The following is a 22037-nucleotide window of genomic DNA, read 5'->3' on the forward strand; positions in this document are numbered from 1 at the left end:
TGAAGTTAGATAGGTAGATAGATAGATAAACAATTTTTTTCACTGTGACTCATGTACTCAACAAAGGATTTGGTGATAAGAGGATGGTCTCTTCCAATTGTATATATTGTATCTTCCAATTGTATCTATCTAGTGAAATAAAAAGTAAGTTTTATGCTGAAAGTGATTTTGAGGAGTTTGTAATTAAGGAGAAAGAAAAAAAAAATCATGAAACAGTAGTCTCGGAGAATGGAGGGGTGGTGAGATGCCTAATGCACAATTTCAGAGCAATGCCAAGGGCCTCCACACTTAAGAATATAGTCATGCATTTAAAGTGAGATCAGTTGGCACAATTGTGCATTTTTCTCTAAGCATATTAAGCTCCTAGATACAGATGTAGGATAGCCAAAATGTTGGGTTGGAGTTTTGTCAAGCAGCAGGGAAAGAAGGAGATAAATTTGATGATAGATGCACAGAGATAATTTTATTGATGGACCATAAATCTAAGCTGAATGAAGAAAGACATGAAGACAGGAAGGTAGTGATGTCAGTTTAAATTAATCTGCTCAAGACCATCAGTAAATCAGAAATCCAGGTGAAAGTGAAAGTCACTCAGTCGTGTCAGACTCTTTGCAATCTCATGGACTGTACAGTCCATGGAATTCTCCAGGCCAGAATACTGGAGTGGGTAGCCTTTCCCTTCTCCAAGTGATCTTCCCAACCCAGGGATTGAACTCAGGTCTCCTGCATTGCAGGCGGATTCTTTACTAGCTGAGCCACAAGGGAAGTCCAAGATATATTGGGATGTATATTCTAGAAAGATAAGAAGTGTTGGTTAGATTACAATATGGTACCATCACTGATTACAATAAAAGTGAGAAAAAGAACTTTGAAGACAAAAGACCCAAAGGACTGAGAGACAGGATTGTTGTTGTTCAGTGGCCAAGTCATGTCAGACTCTTTATGACCCCATAGACTGCAGTACACCAGGCTTCCCTGTTCCTCACCATTTCCCAGTTTGCCCAAGTTCATGTCCATTGAATTGGTGATTCCATCCTTATATTAAAAACCGATTAAAGAAGACAATCTAGGTGATAACTTTATTTAACACTTTATAAATTGGAAGGTTTTCATGAGGAGAACAGTAAAATGGAAGAAAGGTAAGAAGCTTTTGTAGGATGAAGAATAAGAACAAAGAAAAGTAGAAACAGTCTGATTGGTTGGGGCCACTCAGTCAACCTTGTTTGAATGAAGAGGAACCAGGAATGTTGAGTATAGAGTTCAGAGTGGGCTTGGTGTTTGGAGATTTTATGACTGGATATACTGAGTTTCTGATATACCGATGTATACTAGGACATGGATTTAAGTTTGCTGATATGGGAGCTTGAGTAGGAGTGGTTAGAAACCCAGTGTTTTCTGGGGCTAGAAATTTATTTCAACAAAGGGGTGTTGAAATCACTGAGAGAATGATACTATTAATAGAAGCTGTGATGCAAAGAAAGGCAATGAGCCTGATACTAAATCTTCAATAGATGAGATTGTAGAGTAGAGAGGACCACAGATATAGATAACAAGGTGGAGTAGAAAGTAGTATAATCTCTTAGAATGTGCTACAAAAGAGCTCAGGTTTTTAAAGACAGTTGTTACCTGTGGCGGATTCATTTTGATATTTGGCAAAACTAATACAATTATGTAAAGTTTAAAAATAAAATTAAAAAACAAAACAAAAAAAAAACAAAAACAAAAACAAACAAACAAAAAATAAAATAAAAATGGCTCTGAGAGGAATGGATTAAGATGCAGTATATATTTAAATGAAATAATTACTCAGCCATATAAAGGAATGAAATAGTGCCATTTGCAGAGACCTGGATGGACCTAGAGGCTGTCATATGGAGTGAAGTAACCCAGAAAAAGAAAAATAAATGTAATATTGCTTATATGTGGAGTCTGGAAAAATGGTACAGATGAACTTATTTACAAAGCAGAAATAGAGTCCCAGACATAGTGAACAAATGCATGGTTAGCAACGGGGGAAGGTGGATGGGATGAACTGAGAGGCTGGGATTGACATATGTATACTGCACGTGTGCGTGTTCAGTTGCTCAGTTGTGTCCAATTCTGTGATCCCATGGACTGTAGCCCACCAGGCTCCTCTGTTCACAAAATTCTCCAGGCAAGAATACTGTAGTGGGTTGCCACGCCCTCCTCCAGGGGATCTTCCCAAACCAGGGATTGAACCCAAGTCTTCTGCATTGGCAGGCAGTTTCTTTACCATTGAGCCACCAGGGAAGCCCGTATCAATCTTTTTAACAACCTTCTTTTTAAATTAATTTAACAGGTGATAATCATGTTGCAATATATAAAAATAAGCAATGAAACTTCATCTATCCTACCAAATATTAATACCATTTAGAATCAATAATAACTAAAATTGGGTATTTGTGATTAAAAAATGATATGCCTTGGTCATTGAGACAGAATAAGTAGATTAAAATGTCTATGTGAAATTGCTATTAAAATTTCTACGTGAAAGTCTCTCAGTCGGATAGATGAAGTTTCATTGCTTATTTTTAAAAATTTAATATTTTCAATTGAGATATAATTGACTTAATATTGTGTAAGTTCAAGGTATACAATGTGTTGATTTGATAAATTTATATATTGCAACATGATTGTCACCTGTTAAATTAATTAAAAAGAAGGTTGTTAAAAAGATTGATACGGGCTTCCCTGGTGGCTCAGTGGTAAAAAATCTGCCTGCCAATGCAAAAGACTTAGGTTCAATCCCTGGCTTGGGAAGATCCCCTGGAGGAGGGTGTGGCAACCCACTACAGTATTCTTGTTCATTGTGACTCCATGGACTGTACCCTACCAGGCTCCTTTGCCCATAGGATTTTGCAGGCAAGAATACTAGAGTGGGTTGACATTTCCTTCTCCAGGGGATCTTCCCAACCCAGGGATCAAACCTGTGTCTCCTGAATCTTTTGCATTGGCAATGGATTGTTTATTAAATTTTGGTGACAAAATCATGGATTATTTTACTCTGTTTCCAATTTTCTAAAATAATGTACAATTTTGATAACACCATGCATCTTTCATTACATTTGCTTTAGGGATGTTGTCCTGGGTGGATTAAAAAAAAAAATGATTAACTTTCTGCTATGAATTTCTTAGCATCCCCTGAATTTTGTAAAATTCTAGACAACTATACTGACATACATGGTAATGGCATATTTTCACTGTTTAAAGAATTGGAATGATTGGTTATGAAACAATTTCAAAAGTGCATTTCCAGCTACATCCATGTATCTTTTAAAGATGTTTTGACTTTAAGAGAAAGGAAAAAAAAAACCCATTAGAGTTAATCAGAAATTCTAAAATTGATACCCTGAAAAGTTTATTTCCTGGTGAAACCTTTTTATCTGTAAGAAGGAAAGATAGCACAGTTCACAGTTACACCAGGATTATTTCACAATGCCTTCCCATAGGCGGTACTGTAAAAGATGTGCCATGCTTATTTCATGATGGATATGGTCTTCAAATTCCTCAAAATACCATTCTTCAGCATTGTATTATCACTTTACCAAATTCAAAACCTATATGAATGGCTTCATATCTTAAATTCAAAACCTATATGAATGAAAGAACATGGCTTCGTATCTTAGATTTTCATGTTCAACATGAAGCTGTATAAACCAGAGGGAGTCTCACTGAAATGTCCTCCAGCAGTGTTTATGCAGATGGCAAAATATAAATGCTTTGTTACCGAAGCATAAAGGCACACCATGGCTTAATGACCAAGAAAGATGCAGAGTCAATCTGTAGATTCACCTGGTGTATGCCCCTCAAGTGGGAGGCAGGGGAAAGCTTCAACATATAAACAACTTAGAACCACGTACTTACATGAAACAGTTCAATGGGAATCCAGCTGCAACTTTCTGTTTTACGTGGAGGGTGCATTGCTTAGCTTGGAGGAATTTTATTATACATCTCTCTGTCTCAGTCCTCCTGCATATAATGAAGCAAAGGAGTGGGTGTATGCAGAGGGAAGGTGTGTGTAGATTCAATGGGAGTTACTCCGTTTTCTTGTAGAAAACAAAGCTTGGAATAGCCCAGCCTCTGAGGGCCTAAAGCAGCCTTCTCCACAGAACTGTGTCCTCTGCTGTGAACCCTGGCCTGCTCAGCCCACAGGAGAGTTTCAGAGTCTTTCCTCACCAGGGTGTCTCTCAGAGGACAGCCCACTCAGTTCTGTGCCTCCATCTTTTTCTGTGTCCGGTGACTCAATTCTTTCCTAAGCATAGATAGATCAGTAAATGGTTCGAATCACCAAGCTCCTGGTAAAGCAAGCCAACTTAAAGAGATGTAGATGGGAAAAGAATCTTTAAAAGAAGTGAGTATATGGATAATTGGGGCTTACCCAGATGGCTCAATGGTAAAGAATCTGCCTGCCAGTGCAGGAGACGCAAGAGACGCAGGTTCAATCCTTGGATCAGGAAGATCCCCTGGAAGAAGAAATGGCAACCCACTCCAGGCTTCTTGCGTGGAAAACCTCATGGACAGAGGAGTCTGGTGGGCTAAAGTTCATTCAGAAGCAAAGAATTGGACGTGACTGAGCCACTGAACACAAGATATGTATAACTGATTCACTTTGCTTTACAGCAGAAACTAACACAACATTGTAAATCAACTATACTCCAATAGAAACTAATTTTAAAAATTTAAAACACAAATACAAAATAAAGAGATGCTGAAGAAACAGTTTGTGTTTGCGTATAGGGTGAAGTCCTATGTTTATTAATACATGCATATTGATCAGAATACTATCATAGTCTCATCAGTAAGAGTACAATTGAGAAGACATGTTGAGGTTTGTTGAAATGTTGCTTGGTCTTCTCTGCCATTCTAAAAGTGAAAGCTTGGCTGTTTGTTCACATTATTATAGCACTAGTCTGTGGTTTAGGTCACATTCACAGGAAGCAATTAAGACATGTCAATTTCCAACTAGAATCGTGATCTTGATGATAAATCAAAACTACTGGCAAATCACCAGAAGGGTTGCTCAGATGTTTCCAAGTGATTCAGTTCTTGAGGACATGGAGTGCTCAAGGAGTACCTCTTTTCCAACCCTGTAGTTGGGATGGAGAGCACTACAAAATAGATGTCCATACATAATCATAACAAATGTGATTTTTTTATATTAAACGTGATTTTAAAACACACTGAAATATATTACAGTAAGTAAATTAAAGAAACTTTTTCTATGAGATTTGAAACAGTTTCTCCATCCTCATTTGCAAACCTGTTTGTCTTCCCTTTTGTTTGTTTCTTATTTCTATAATGACTCCATGACCCTGCAAGTTACAGGAGCCCAGTACCAGGCACCCAATACCTCCATATCTTCTTGCTCTTTACCTCTTTCCCAAACACCCAGTCATCACTGAAGCTCTCAAATGCTCAAGAGCTTCTAATAATCCCCACCACCAACTTCCATGAGTCCTTTATAATCCCTCACATATGCTACTACATCACATCACATCTGATGTGATCACATCACATCACAACCCATCACATATGCTACTACTTTTCTTTGGTCCACCTGAATGCATATTGCTGACAGTCATCTTCCTAAAGCATACTCACTAGCACATTGAAAAAATCTCTAAAAACTGCATATTACACACACCTTTTGTGATAGTCCAAGACCACCATGATGGTGATACAATTAGATTCCTCAGTATCCTTTCCCATTTCTCTTTTCCATGTAGTTTTCGCTTTGAATCAAAGTTTTCTCCTCTTTCAGAACTTTTGCTCATCTTGAATTACCCTTTAGTACTTTCTCTGTCACTTTGACATCATCTTTTCAAGAAATTTGCCTTAAGCCATCAATTCTAAATACTTTGGCCGATAGCACCATTTTTTATAGCACTTGACTTTTCATACATGTGTATCCTCAGCCTGATAAAACTGATTATTGAAGGCAAAAATTATGTTGTTGTTGTTGTTCAGTCCTAAGTCATGTCCGACTCTTTGTGACCTCATGGACTGCAGCATGCCAGGCTCCCCTGTCCTTCACTATCTCCCAAAGTTTGCTCAAATTCATGTCTATTGAGTTGGTGATGCTATCTAACCATCATATCCTCTGCTGCCCTCTTCTCCTTTGGCCTTCAGTCTTTCCCTGGATCAGGGTCTTCTCCAATGAGTCAACTCTTTGAGTCAGGCCAAAGTATTGGAGCTTCTGCTTCAGCCTCAGTCCTTCCAATGAATATTCAAGGTTGAGTTCCTTTAGAATTGATTGATCTGATCTCCTTGCTGTCCAAGAGACTCTCAAGAGTCTTCTTTAGCACCACATTCAAAAGCATCAATCCTTTGGCTCCCAGCTTTCTTTATGGCCCAAACTTCACCTCCATACATGACTACTGAAAAAAAACATAGTTTTGACTATAGGAACCTTTGTAAAAATTATGTTCTCTCCCAAAGTACTCAGCTGAGTGTCTCAAATATAATGGACACTCTATCACTGCTAAATGCCTGATGCCCTTCTCGCTTTGTTTTTTTTTTTTCCAGTGGCACCACCCCCCTATAATTATGACCATGAGATGGAATACTGTGCAGACTTGCCTCCTCCATACTCCCCGACCCCAGCACAGCGTTCTCCACCCCCTCCGTATCCTGGAAATTCGAGGAAGTAATCCTTCTCCTGGAACAGAGTATGTGCCAATCAGCAATCTTGCCTAGAATAAAATGCCTTTACTCAGAAACAGACAGGAAAGGATTGCCCTAAGGAACACCCTTTTGGGTTGGACAATATGTCAAGTGGAATGTCCAGGCTAAGAGAAAAGACACAGGATTTCTGCCCTACTCAGAGCTGATCCCATCTGGGATATTATGTTGGGTTCACAGGGACCACATTTGAAGAGGTCTACTGATACAGAAGCACACTCAGAAAAGAGTAGTTCAGTTGAGTTCAGTTCAGTTCAGTCACTCAGCTGTGTGTGACTCTTTGGGACCCCATGAACCTCAGCACGCCAGGCCTCCCTGTCCATCACCAACTCCCGGAGTTCACCCAAACTCATGTCATTGAGTCGGTGATGCCATCCAGCCATCTCATCCTCTGTCGTCCCCTTCTCCTCCTGCCCTCAATCTTTCCCAGCACCAGGATCTTTCCCAATGAGTCAGCTCTTCGCATCAGAAAAGAGTAACGCATAGACAAAACATCAGAAATTCGTGTCACTTAAGGAACAGATGAAGGAAATTGCAGTATTCACCCTGAAAAAGAGAAGATTTATGTGCGATACGAGGCTACCCTGGACTCCATAAGGAAACGACTATCTTCTGCAGCTTTACGAGTCAGAACGAGAACTCGTCAGTCTCTTTGTTCATCCACAAATGCAGATCAAGTGCCTGAAAGCCTACTCTGTGCCTTACACTGTTGGAAACACTGGATGGAAGTTGCAGGAAGAGAACTCGGGTTTCAGCATAAGAAAGGGCTGTTGGGGTTTTCTTATTGACTAGATTGCTTTGTGAAGCTCCCTTCTCCAAGACTCCTAACAGACCCTAGCTGACTACCCAGTAGGGACATGCTCGAGAAGGGAGAGTGAAGTCAAATGGTAGATGAGTTCAGTGGGGCCCCAAAGCTCTGCTCATGTTTTAGATAGAAGTGAGGTGAATTTCTACATCACCAAGAGTGAAAACAACAGGGGTAGTTGAATCTATATAATTTGAGACTTAAAACATAATCCAAAGGACTCAACAGCCGCTTAAAGCCAAGCACTCTTCACTGCTAGCTATCGCCACCTAAAAATCATCTGACTTTTTGTAGTATATGATCATAATGGTAATTCCAACTGTGAAAAGAAATTCATAACAAGTTCCACAAGCAACAAATACTTCACTTCAGATTAAAAGATGAGAAGCCAGAATCCTATGGGATTTTATATCAGGGAGTAAAATTTAGAACTTGACCAGGAAGCTATATAGCAGTTTACAAAACGAAGAGGAGAAAATGAAGCTTGGATTCTGTTTTGTGTAATTCCACTCACATGCAACTTGAACAAATTTCTATGTCTCTTATAATGTTTTAATAATCTAGTCTCTTGAAAAGTTATACAGTTAATGGAAAAGTAAGATATGGATGTCAAACTGTTGCCTTTTGCCAAAACCCACATTTTATAAAGTGCCTACCTTTAGCTGTAAAAGTTTTTAATAAATAATTCTAATGTGCCATATTCATTGCTGCAGGTGATCTTAACATTTCTATTGTCATGTATTTAAAGTTGTACATTGAGAAAATATTGAGAATAATGAAATTTCTGTGTCTTTGCAATTAAATCTAAAATGTTTAAGCCAACATTATCAGCATAATTCAGTAAAATCCCAAAATGATGCTAAGAGTTTTGCTGAATAAAACAATCAAAAGAAATGTCTTAAAGTAAAAATCATAGTTAGGAAACTCAGTAACTCATATAAGTAGCATATTTTACTTTCAAAGACATTGACTGAACTGAAATACAGTCTAACTGCCAGTGAGATCTGAAAGCTAGATTTGTTTTGAATGACTAGCTTGATTTTCAGGCACTGTGATTTTCTTGCTTATGAAGATGGAAACCATTCAAGCATTCCAGCCTGTCCTACCTAGTAACTGAGATTTTAGCACAATTTTAACAGTACATATGCTTTAATTTATCTCTCTTCTGCAAGTGTGATCAGACCCAATTACCCAGTAGCTACACAATTCAAAGTGTTAGAGCTTCTGAGACACTCAGAGTGATATTTCCCAATGCACCATATATTCCTTAAGAAAAAATGGAGAGGGCAAGTCCAGCAGTAGTTGAATTCTCGTCATCTTTGCTGTCAATAAATGTTGACTGCATACCTCCTGTGTTCTGCCAACATTACTCGCATAGGAGCTACTACAATCCACACCATCTCTCTTCTCTGAGTTGTGTTAAGGCCTCCCTTAAGGAATATCACAAACCCATAGACCTCCAATAGATAAGCATTTTTACCATTTGTATTTAGTGTCACAATGGCGTAAATGTGCACAATGTCAGTATAGACTTTTGGAGTTCACTGATTATTTTCATAGATGACACATCTTGGGGGAAAATAGTATATGATGTGAAAGCTTTGAATTACAGTTATTTAAAAACTAATGTATTTGCTGTGGCCAAAGTGTTTACAATAAGCAATAAAATGAAATAACCCATTATAACAAGAGTTATATTTTAAATCATCTTGTGTGTATTCTGCTTCATCCTCCATTTCTGCAGATTTAGCCTCATTCATCTATACAGGAGACACAGGACTGGAGCCAGATAAACTTTATGTTGAATTCTGTCTCTTGCCTGAATGATTTGAGGTGTGCATGTGTGCTAAGTCACTTCAAACATGTCCGACTCTTTGCGACCCTATGGACTGTAGCCAGCCAGGCTCTTCTGTCCCTGGGATTCTCCAGGCAAGAATACCAGAGTGGGTTGGCAATCGTTTCTCCAGGGGATGTTCCAGACCCAGGGATCAACCCATGTCTCTTATGTCTCCTGCATTGGCAGGCAGGTTCTTCACCAGTAGCGGCACCAAGGCAGGCCACTTCATCTCTCTAAAATTCCAGTTTCTGCTCTGGAAAATGTATAATAGAATTGACTTCATCAGGTTTTGTGAAAATTGGATGAATGCACGCAACATTCTATATATTGTGCCTGGCACATAGAAAATGTTTTAGAAATATTACCCAAAAATAAATTAACAAAAGAATGACATAAGGACAACAGCTTCTAGAGCTGTGCACCCAACACATTAGCCACCAGCTACATGTGATTATTTCAGTTTAAATGAATGTTTACATTAAACTAAATGGGGGTCTTCCTTGATGGCCCAGTGGTTAGGATTCACCTTCCAATGCAGGGGGTGTAGGTTTGATCCCTTGTCGAGGAGCTAGGACCTCACATGCCTCCCAGCCAATGAGTGAAAACATAAAACAGAAGCAATATTGTAACACATTCAGTAAAGACTTAAATCCTAAATGAAAAATGGAATCCCTCAGTCTCACCAGCCACATTTCAAATGCTACAGAGTCTCATGTGCCCAACAGCTGCCTTACTGGGCAGTGCTGCTCTAGAAAATCCTTTTTGCAAAATGCAAAGAGGCAGCAAGAAGGAGCCAAAGTAAGAAAAAGCTGCTACAGTCATCTTATCCAGGAGAAACTGTAGTCTTTGTCAGTTAATTGTACTGTCCTTCACAACTGTGTCAGGCCGTTGCTATGGAAGTGAGGCTGTGATCTACAGGAGACCCATGAACAATGAGAGTCCCAGCGATGCTCTCATCAGGACCAGGGCTGATGGTGGAGGAGAGCCCCTGGACCTGGTCCAGGAGTTGATGACACAGGGCTATGGCCTGTTGGAGTCTAATCCATTCTGCAGCTGCCTTGCTCAGCTCTAGAAGCCATTACAGGGATCTCCAGGGCCACACACATGTAGATGCAGTACTGAAGTGGGTTCCTTCATTACTACATCATCTTGTTCTCACCACCGAATAAAAGCTGCACTCGCCACGCATCCACTTCTTCCCAACTTGTCCTTGTTTAGCCAAACCCATTTTGCCAATTTGGGGCTGTAGGTGAGAGAGGATCTGCCATATCAGACAAGCTTGAGACCATCAAATAATGGAATTCTGGGTGCTGTTCTTTTATTTTTTAACTTAAACCACCCAATACCAGCATGCTAAAACCGCGTGATGACCTTACTCATCACTGCAGAGGCGTCTAAGGACTACTGGATCCTCGATCAGAACCTACCTGAAACGTACAAGTTTTATTTTCTACTTATTAGTCCAAGTCACAAAGAATGAGGCTGCACTTGTATAAGTTCAGTGCTCTTATGGGGCAGCCCCGCAGCGTGGTATAGTCTGGCCCAAACTGTGTGGGAAAGGAAACGAACATAACTAGCTTGAAAAAAGATCTAGAGGTGATTCTGATTTCCACCCTAATCCCAACCCTACCACTGCCTCTTATGACTGGCTAATGTGAAAGAACAAGGACTCCAGAGTAAGATTTTAGTTTCTCTCATCTCTGTTACCTTCAAAGCTATGTGTCTGAGCGAAATAATTGAGTTTCCACAACCTAAGTTTTGTCCAAAACATGCCCACGCCACCCTTGCCAGGATGTTGTTTTTATACACCCTCTACATAAAAACAGTATATAAAATATGTCACAAATATTCGATCTGGTTAGTGACTCAGAAAGACACAAATATATGTACCTATTCTCTTTCCAATCTTTGTCCCCACTTCCAAACCTTACCACTTCTATGTGTATGTGTTAAGTCACTTCAGTTTTGTCCAGCTCTTCACAGTTCCAAGGACTGTAGCCTGCCAGGCTCCTCTGTCCATGGGATTCTTCAGGCAAGGATACTGGAGCAAGTTGCCATCCCCTCCTCCAGGGGATTTTCCTAAACCAGGGATCAAATCCACATCTCTCATGTCTCCATTGGCAAGCAGGTTATTTACCACTGGTTCTACCTCCTATAAGCAGGTGAAATAGTTATCCATCTCTGTGTAACAAATTACTTCAAAATTTGGTACCTTGAAACAGCATCAATTATTATCTCAGTTTCTATAGGTCCAGAATCTGGGTGTAGTTTAGCTGGTCCTCCAGCTTGGGGATTCTCGCAGGCTACAGTCATCTTAATGTGCAACAGACAGAAAGATCTGCCTCCAAGCTCAGTCACCCACATGGTCACTGACAGGAGTCTGTTCCTTGCAGGCTTTTGGACTGAGGGCTTCATTCAGTCTCTGGTTGTTGGTTATCCCAGTTCCTTACCATGTGGGCCTCTCCACAGGGCAACTCAAAATATGTCAGCTTTCTTCCCCAGTGCAAGCCAGCAAGAAGAGCCATGGAGTGAAAGAACCTGCTAGCAAATCATAGTGCTAGCCAGAGGGAAGTCACACACTTAAAACCTAATCTCAGAAGTGATATCTCATCCCTTTTGAAATGTCCTGTTCCTTAGAATCCATGCCCTGGGTTCACTCTGCACAAAAGAGGAGGGGATTACAAGAAGATAAGAGCAGGGATATTTCAGCTCATTCCCTTTAAGTTCATTATTTGCAGTTTAGGCAATATTCCCTCTAACAGGAACCTGCCAACTCAACAGGCAAAAGAACACCAGGGCCATGCTTGGCTGTGATCAAGTTGCTCTTAGGGGCCCTGCAGGGGTAGAATGGAGCCAGCAGCATTCAGAGGCCCAAGCTCACTGGATAAGTGCTGCATTCCTGAGGAATACCAAAAGGAGGCACCACGTTTGCGTTTCCATGGACTTCGTTTACGAGTTGCACTAAAGCCCATCACATCTGACAGAGAATGAAATAAACACATACCTTGTACCTTATGAACAAGTCTTAACATGGTCCCAGCTTTAACCTCTGTTTTAACTTTGTTCCAAAATAGTTCATCTTCATCAAGAAAACACTTCCAAGACAAGTTTCCAGATGAGTGTACAGTGGATCAAGTTGCTACCTAACCTAATCCTGAATACCTTCACTAAAAATGGAAAACAAACCCAAAGAATGTTTGGAACTGCAGAAACATGTGTTGGGAATGTTTGCCTTCTCTGGGTACATTTAGGAATCACTGGTTTAAAACCATCAACAATGAAGCACAGAATCTTTTTCAACTCTTATTTCAGCTCTGTGCCCCCTCTTTTTTTTGGCCACACTGTGCAGCTTGTGGGGTCTTTGTCCCCACCCCCACCATGTGCACTCAGTCACGTCAGTCGTGTCCAACTCTTTGCGACTCCATGGACTGTAGCCCACCAGGCTCCTTTGTCCATGGGATTCTCCAGGCAAGAACACTGGAGTGGGTTGCCATTTCCTCTTCCAGGCGATCTTCCTGGGATCAAACCTGCATCTCCTACATTGCAGGCAGATTCTTTACCCACTGAGCCACCTGGGAAGCCCGCTTTGTTCCACTGCCAAGGGTCAACCCGGGGCCACGGCAGTGAAATTGTGGAGTCCTAAGCACTGAACCACCAGGGAACTCCCTCTGCTCCCCCTCCGCTGCCCAAGTCATGAGCAGCTTTTCAGTATGTACCACCAGCCACTCCTTAGTGAAGAAGAGACAGAGGAGTAACTTTCTGAATGAAATCTGGTAGTAAGTAGTAGGTGAATAGGAGATCTCATACTGTTTCCATGGAGTGAAAGATGGATAATTTATTTTTTTCTGATTAAAGTCCACAGAGAACCAAGTGATCTGATTTTCCTATTTTTACATCTTGTAAGTCAGTGTCTTCATTTTCACACATCTTGTGTATTATTTTCTCTGTTGACTGGGAACAGCTTGAAAGCAGTTCAGTTGAAATAGTTGAACTTGAAATAGTTGAAGTTCAATTCCTTGTGTTTTACATGTGAAAACACATTTGGGGACCCATCATCTGAACATACAAACTCTCACACCTTCTTGCCTGGTAAAACCCCTGCTCATCTGTCCAGATGTAACCAAAGGGCATATACTTTGAGGTGAGGTCGGCTCTTTTCTCCAAGTCAGAATTAATTGATCCCCACCTCTGCCTCGTTTTGTACCTACCTTCATACTCCAAGAACTGTTTCTTGGACATCTGTAGTCCCCCGGTGGTGACTTTATGATATTTGAAATAAATGACTGAAGTATTATTAAGTCAGCAAATAACACACGGCAACAAAGAAAGTTCAGATAATGTTAAGAATGAAGGACAAGAGTTTATATTGAGCAATATGTTCTAAGGGGCTTCCCAGGTGGGACTGGTGGTAAAGAACCTGCCTGCCAATGCAGGAGACATAAGAGATGTGGGTTCAATCCCTAGGTCAAGAAGATCCCCTGGACAAGGAAATGGCAACCCACTCTAGTATTCCTGCCTGGAGAATCTCATGGACAGAGGAGCCTGGGGGGCTACAGCCCATAAGATTTCACAGAGTCGGACACAAGTGAAGCAACTTTAGCAGAGCATATTCTAAAAGGGGTCCATAACTCCAGATATGGCTCAGGAACTGGACAAAAGGCTACAGTTCTGTGGTTTTTAATTGATGGTTCAAGTCAATCCAGAAACAGCTGGATTGTGTTTTTAAGCACAAGTGAACACATGTTGGCTCAGGTAATTGCTCAGGCTCATCTTCACTGAAAACAAGACAACACGCCGACACGGGAGAGGCACTTTCATAATTCTTCACACTAAAAATGAGCTTTTCATTTTTTTATAGAAAAAGAATACCAATCAAATATCAGAAAAGAATGGTCTCATAAATCGCATTTTTATAGAATGCATCCTAATATAATGTTGACTTCAGAAGCAGTGTCCCAAGGATGCACTGAAGGCAAGATGCCATAGTTTTGACATTACCATTCCTTCAAGGTATGTTGAAAAACCACTGAATATTCTGAAATGAAATGAAAAAGGCCAAAACTTCTGGAAATGGGTAATTCAACGGCTATCAGCTTTTGTGCTATTACTATTTAATATAGAGAGAGAGCAATAGAGTGTTTATCCAGATAATACCATTATGATAAAAGACTGTTTCTCAAAGGAATCTTTCCTAGAAATACCTTAAGTTAAATCATAATAATAATGATAGTTTGGGGTAAGTATAGGTGCCAAGCCCTGTGGTAGGCACTTTATATTTAATTACATTTAATCTTCCAGTCCCACAATGTAGGTATTATTATTATCCCCATTTTGCATAAACTGTAGATAGAGCAATTCATGATATCTTTCAGTGAGGATAAACTTTTAATGCTGCAACAAAATATATCCATATCTATTCTTTGCTTGTAAGAACTACCCACGGCTATCTTGGAGTTGATTGTAGAAACTGCATTTTCATGAGTTCCAAGTGGATGACTGTACATGTTTGAGCAATATTGATGACTCATATCCTTCACGTTGTCCTTCTCTTGCAATTCAGCACTTAGTCTCCATCAGTTCCAGCCCTTACAGTACACCATGGTTGAGACAGAGAGAGACAGGACTCTCGTTTCTGATAAGGCACCTGGTCTCAGCAGACATCTTCACTCATTTCTCTTTTAAGTCATGACTCTTCACCTGTACAGAAACCACTATGAATTTTCTGGGGATGCTCTGTATTTTCTTTTGACCAGTTCAAAGGAATGAGTCAATGAGGCTTTGAGGGAGGTTGTTATTATTGCTGTTGTTTAGTCACTAAGTCATGTCCAACTCTTTTGAGACCCCACGGACTGTGGCCCACCAGGCTCCATTGTTTATGGAAATTCCCAGGCAAGAATACTGGAATGGGTTGCCATTTCCTACTTCAGAGGAGACTTCAGACCCAGAGATCAAACTCACATCTACTGCATTGGTTGGTGGGTTCTTTACCACTGAAACCCCAGGGAAACACATTAAGGGAGGGGACACCTGCAAACTGATGTGAACTTTTAATTAATTTTGAAGGATAGTCATAAATATTGGTAACAATGAATAAAAACTGTAAAAGTTGGTGTCTACATTGTACAGATCTAATGTTCCTATGGAATTGCTTCTTGATTTCCTGTTGTACACTTTCTTTTTTTCAGAAACTCAAGATCTCTGTAGAATTTTAAGAGAAAAAATACATATAAGCAAGAAAATATTGAATGACTAATAATATGTTAGCATAGTTAGGAAAGGATTTTTAAATGAGAAAAAAGCAATAATAATAACCTTCCAGATAATTTTGCATAAACAGAGTTCTATATTACTCAAGAAATAAAATAAGTTTTGCCCAGCACACTGCTATCTATGCCTGAATGTCAAAATTAAAATATTTATGAAGTCTGTGTTTCTCCAGGCCATAGTAATCTAATAAACTATATTTTTGCATCTTGGATCTCATTTGCTACTGTAGGACTTTCATACTCCTACAAAGTACAGCCTATAATTATATTTGGGAGTCCCCAGAGGATATGCCTTACGGCCTTTAAGTTACTAAGCTGTATCTTCCAGTTTCTTTTTCTCTAGGTTCCCTTTACTGCTGTTATTAGCTAGACATTTGCCAACCACTAGAGTTCATGAGGTCACGTGGCACTACCATGCTGTTCAAGACCCCTGTTAAGATCTGTGCATTGGTTTGCTGTGCCCAGACCCCAGGATTCCTATTATTTCAGGAGCTGCCAGGTCACAGTGTCACTGCCCACTATTGCAGTGACTGACCTATCATGAAGAGTAACCCATGGGCTGTGTCTGCCTCCAGATGCTGTTGAAGGCTGTTGGCTCCAAACTCTCCATTAGAGTTTGGACAGACACACACCCTGAGGCCTGGGCCACTGAAAGGACTGATGCTGAAGCTGAAGCTCCAATACTTTGGCCACCTGATGCAAAGGAAAAGACCCTGATGCTGGGAAAGATTGAAGACAGGAGGAGAAGGGGATGATAGAGGATGAGATGGTTGGATGGCTTCATCAACTCAATGGACATGAGTTTGAGCAAGCTCTGGGAGTTGGCGATGAACAGGGAAGCCTGGTGTGCTGCAGTCCATGGGGTCGGACATGACTGAGTGACTGAACTGAACTGAATAAGAGACTACTATGTCTTATAAGGGACTGATAAATTGCTATGTGGCAGCTTTTAAGATGAACAAGCTAATAAAAAGAATTGCATAGACTCAGAGCTATAAGCCACCATAAGATTTTTATGTAATATCTTTATTTCTAAAGTGAGGAAATAGACACAGAAAAGAGAAGGGAAAAAAAAAGAAAAGAAAAGAGAAGAGACCTGTTCAAAATCACTGGTGATGAGCCAGCTTGGTGGTGGCAACTCATAGGATCCCCAAGTCTTTGCCTTACCCAGTGTACCATGCCACTTCTCTACACAGCTGTTGGTTCTGGTTGTTATTACCATTCTCTTTCCAACCTCAGGGCCTTTGCACCTGCTGATCCTGGTTTTCTCATTGTTCAGATCTCAGTTTAAATATCAAACCATAATCCAAGGCTTCCCTGACAACCCGATCTAAGTAAGTCTCCAACTATCCCTTACCATTACTCTGAGTCACTAATTCCTGTGTGTTACCTGCTCTACTCTCTTTCCGTACTCCCTGCCTTCATGAGCATGATCCACAATGAGGGGCAGTGGAAGAGGAAGCGGCAGGCCTGAGGCTCACACCAGTTAACACAGATGAAGTAGATGAGATCTTCATCGAGGCATATCACAGGACCACTAAAGGGCAAAATATAGCTGTGTTTGCACTTTATCTAAGGTCAGGCTCACAGCTGACATCATTATCACCACCACCGAGGACCAGAGGTCTCTGGAACGACATGCAGATGCAATGCCTGCAATTGCATCAGTTGGTGCAATGCCTACAGAGATGCCACTGGCATTTAGTGTGGCACAAAAGACAGTCCTGAAAGGAACTAAATTGGGTCATTTGTAGAGAAGTGGATGGACCTAGAGACTGTCATACAGAGTGAAGTAAGTCAGAAAGACAAATCCTGTATATTAACACATGTATGTGGACTTTGAAAAAATTGGTATGGACGATCTTATTTACAAAGCAGAAAAAAAGACACAGGCATAGAGAACAAATATATTGATACCCAAGGGGAAAGAGGGCTGGGATGAATTGGGAGACTAGAATTGACCTATTTACACTATTGATACTACGTATCCCAGAGGAAGACATGGCAACCCACTCCATTGTTCTTGCCTGGGGAAGCCCCTGGACGAGGGAGCCTGGTGGGCTGCAAGTCAATGGGGTCACAGGGACTCAGACACAACTGAAGTGACTTAGCACCCAGGCACGATACTATGTATAAAATAGATAGGGGGCTTCTCTGGTAGCTCAGCTGTAAAAAGTCTGCCTGCCAATGCAGGAGTCCCAGGTTCAATCCCTTGGATTGGGAAGATCCCGTGGAAGAGGGCATGGCAACCCACTCCAGTATTCTTGCTGGGATAATCCCATGGACAGAGCAGCCTAGTGGGCTATGGTCCTTGAGGTCACAGACTCGAAGTGACGGATGTGACTATGCATGCATGCATAAAATAGGTAACTAGTGAGGACCTACTGTGTACCACAAGAAACACTACTTAATGCTCTGTGGTAACCTAAACGGGGAGGAAATCCAAAAAGGGGGATATATGTATACATATAGCTGATTCATTTTGCTGTACACTACAAACTAACATCACAAGCTAACATCACATTGGAAAGCAAAACAAAGAATTGACCCACCCCAACAGCAACAGGTGCCAATGTTTTACCCCAGATTTTCTTTCCTCGAGCACTTCATAGTCAACCCAAAAGGTAAAAATCCACAATTACATATTGCATCATTAATTTTGAAATGTTTCCAAGAATTAATGACCGCAAGACATGCCATTAGCAGTGAACTGTTCCACTGACTGTGTTGGTCTGAGGAACAAGGGAGCATTAATAAATCTTCTACCTCCATTCTCTACTTCAAACTTCAAAGGCATGTGGTAAACACCAAGAATATTTCAAGGAGCTTTCTGGCCTCTCTGAGTGCAGTTTTGTCTTGACAGCTGTGTTTCGCTCAGGTCACCGACACATGTTGCTGCCTCTCAGCAATGGATGCAAATATCCACTGTTCAAAGCAGGATATATTTCTACCTGACAGCAAACTGCATTCTGTTCAGAGGTAAGCTGCTGTGTTTTATTGTTGAGGCGGCGAGTGGGAACTTGTGGAACTTTAAGTTGTTGAAGTATGAATAATTGATGTTGGAAATAAGTCCTTTATATGAACTCCATTCATTAAGGGAAATTCAATCAAGAAGCCCTGTTTTTATGATACCAGGCTTAAGGTAATGTCTTTGGATGCAAAAACATTGGCTTCTTACATACCCTGGGCTCAGGTTTAAGTAAATCAGGTCCTGTAACCATGAGATATGATGAAAATCAAAATGTTAGAGGCCACTTTTCTACTTATATAAGGAGAACAAAACAAAATTACTAAAATGGGTCCACTGATCTAATGATATCTGCAGGTCTAGGTTTAAAATAAAACAAAGTTGGTAGATTTCACAGGAAGGAGTGATACTTTTCCAGAAAGTTACCAAAAATCGTGGAACTGTGGTGCTGGAGAAGACTCTTGAGAGTCCCTTGGACAGCAAGCAGATCAAACCAGACAATCCTAAAGGAAATCAACCCTGAATATTCATTGGAAGGACTGATGCTGAAGCTCCAGTACTTTGGCTACCTGATGCAAAGAGCCTAGAAAAGAGCTTGGAAAAGACCCTGATGCTGGGAAAGATTGAAGACTGGAGGGGAAAGGGGACGACAGAGGATGAGATGGTTGGATGGCATCACCGACTCAGTGAACATGAGTTTGAGCAAACCCAGGGAGGTAGTGAAAGACAGGGAAGCCTGGCATGCTACAGTCCTTAGGGGTGGCAAAGAGTTTAACACAACTTGGTGACTGAAGAACAGCAAAAGCCTGGAACATTTGCGGACACCTTCTTTAAAAATCACTTTCATTCACTCATTCATTCATGAATTTGGGTATTTTTCTCTTTCTTTTTTTAATAATCACTTATTTATTTGTCTGGCTGGGTCTTAGTTGCAGCATGTGAGATCTTTAGTTGTGGCATGTGAACTGCTAGTTGCCGCATGTGGGATCTAGTTCCCTGACCAAGGATTGAACCCAGGCTCACTGCATTTGGCAGCTTGGAGTCTTAACCACTGGACCACCAAGGAAGTCCCTTTGGGCATTTTTTTTCAATCAATAGGATTATTTTTTTATAGCAAACCTATTTTGTGTCAGGCACTAAATTCTGGGTTGATAGCAATAAAGAAAATGGACAAGGTCTCTTGACTCACAGAGATTACAGCAGTCTCTATTTGCCCTACAGGAAAAATACCAGTCATGACAAAATCCATTTATCCACTCGAAATATAGGAAGTTCTGTGAAGACAAATCAGTCCAAGATGCAACCTTAGAAGTCATTAACCTTGACTCCATTATCTCAAAGATGGGAAGGATGAAGTGGAAGGGGAAGTGGCTTAGGTGAGCCTAGACAAAGGAAGAGGCGTGCCTGAGGATCACACCAATTAGCACAGAAGAAGTAGAAGTGATTTTCATCTATGTAGAAGGCTAACAAGACCACCAATAGGCAAAATATAGCTGTATATGCACTTTAGTTCTAGTGAGGCTCATAACTCATGTCATCTAAAGTCTTCCTTAAGACCATTTGTCTTCTAAACCTGAGTTCTTTTTTTTTTTATTGTTTTAATGTGACCAACACTTACTGCTTTTATTTAGTTTTGCTTAATATACCTAGATTTGTTTGTCCGTTGATTGATTGGTTGGCTAGCTTCAGCAAGGCTTAACTACTTCACAGGTATAAACAGCTTTTTGTATCCTCCTTGGGAGTTTGGGCTTCCCTTGTGGCTCAGTGGTAAAGAATTTGCCTGCCAATGCAGGAGATGTGAGTTTGATCCCCTGGAGAAGGAAATGACAACTAATTCCAGTGTTCTTGCCTAGGAAATCCCATGGACAGAGGAACCTGGCGGGCTACAGTCCATGGAGTCACAAAGAGTCAGACATGACTTAATGACTAAACAACAACAAGATAAACAACATTTTCAGGATTGGGTCACTGCTTTGGCTCTTGAGGGGGCAGGGAGCAGAGTCAGGTTGTTGGGTAGCAGTTGGGAGTAGCTCATAGAGAGAATCTACTGGAATAAAATTAGGATCACTTCAAAGTGGGGAGCAAAGGTTCCCTGAAGTTTTTTTGATCCCTAAAATATCCCCTTATGCTTAGAGAATACTGGTCAAGCGCTACTCAGCCCTTCCTAGCCTGCCCACCCGAGGCACATCCAGAATTAAAACTTTCAAGTACAAGATTAAGTGTCAAAATTTCATTTTCATTTGAAGAAGCCCTTAGGTCTTCAGTCTGAGATGTTCTATCACCCAATTTACAGTTTCCTGGACTGGAAAATCTGGTTGGTTGTGTGGTTCTATCTATGCTTCTGACTGTTCACCATCTCTATGATACCACACTAAAATACACAGCCAATTTCATTCTTTTTATGGACCATGAGTATGTACAAGAAAGGTTGTGTCAGATAATTAGAAACATAAGCAGTAAGCCCTTGATTCTTTATAAAATCTTACTTATTGGCTGTGCTGGGTCTTTGCAGGCTTTGCTCTAGCTGCAACGAGCGGGGGCTACTCTCTAGCTGCAGCGTGCGGGTTTCACATTGTGGTGGCTTCTCTTGTTGCTGACCACTGGGCTCTCGGGCGCATGGGCTTCAGTCGTTGAGGCGTGAGGGCTCAGTAGTTGCGGCTCTAGAGCACAGGCTCAATAGTTGTGGCACTTGGGCTTAGTTGTTCCACAGCATGTGGCATCTTCCCAGACCAGGGATCGAACTTATGTCTCCTGCATTGGCAGGCAGATTCTTTACCACTGAGCCACCAGGGAAGCCCAGTCCTTGGTTCCTATGAATGTTCTTTTGCTTTACCATTTTTTTTTTTGCCAGAACTGCCATGTAACATGGGGTCTTTTACTTCCTAAAGGTATTGTAATTTATAAATACATTTAAAATCTTTTGTGCATGTTTTGGGCAGATAGGAAGCAAAAATGAGAAATATGATTTGACCACAAGTTCCCTCTAAAATGAATTTAAGGAGGCTGTATGCTTCTGAAAGTAGAAACTTTTAGTTTATTGCTATGAATATTTAATAGTCTTTGCATTTTCAATGATGAGTAATTTAGTGTGTGTCTCATGTTCACTTAAGCATTCATCATACCAGATAGATATGGAGGTGATGTTCAGAGAATCCATCATATATTTATGAATATGAATCACTTTTCATCCCCAAATTAGTCCATTACAAAATAAAATTTACAAACCATTCAAATGTTTCCTATATCAATTACCAGATTTTAATCCCTTACCTACATAAAACATTCAAAGGACGACTTCAAATTTGAAAATAACCACAGTGGTTCTCAATGTAAGATTAGCATTTCCCTTGAGTCAATAATTCATGGCATTTTCCAGTTTTCTCTGAAAGCTATCCTTATAACATGAGTCAAATGAAAGAACATAAATATGGACACTTAAAGAAAACTGCTGTCTCTGCC

General features: G+C 40.6%; 1 protein-coding gene across 4 annotated transcripts in view; it reads left to right on the forward strand.

Annotated features, from left to right (window-relative positions):
- The window catches only part of CYYR1 (cysteine and tyrosine rich 1), a 200272-nt gene that overhangs the window by 110130 nt on the left and 68105 nt on the right, over window positions 1–22037 (forward strand). For 2 of the 4 annotated variants that reach the window (XM_055567753.1, XM_055567755.1), the window contains one exon: window positions 6547–7964. The exons of 1 other annotated variant lie outside the window; for it this stretch is intronic. In XM_055567753.1, coding sequence (XP_055423728.1) covers window positions 6547–6671 — 125 coding nt within the window. In that variant the 3' untranslated portion in view covers window positions 6672–7964. Of the gene's footprint in view, window positions 1–6546; window positions 7965–18488; window positions 18590–22037 lie in introns of those variants that run through there. One more of the 4 variants, XM_055567756.1, reaches the window with a different exon arrangement.

Source organism: Bubalus kerabau, chromosome 2, assembly GCF_029407905.1.
Source record: "Bubalus kerabau isolate K-KA32 ecotype Philippines breed swamp buffalo chromosome 2, PCC_UOA_SB_1v2, whole genome shotgun sequence".
Classification (NCBI taxonomy): Eukaryota; Metazoa; Chordata; class Mammalia; order Artiodactyla; family Bovidae; genus Bubalus; species Bubalus kerabau.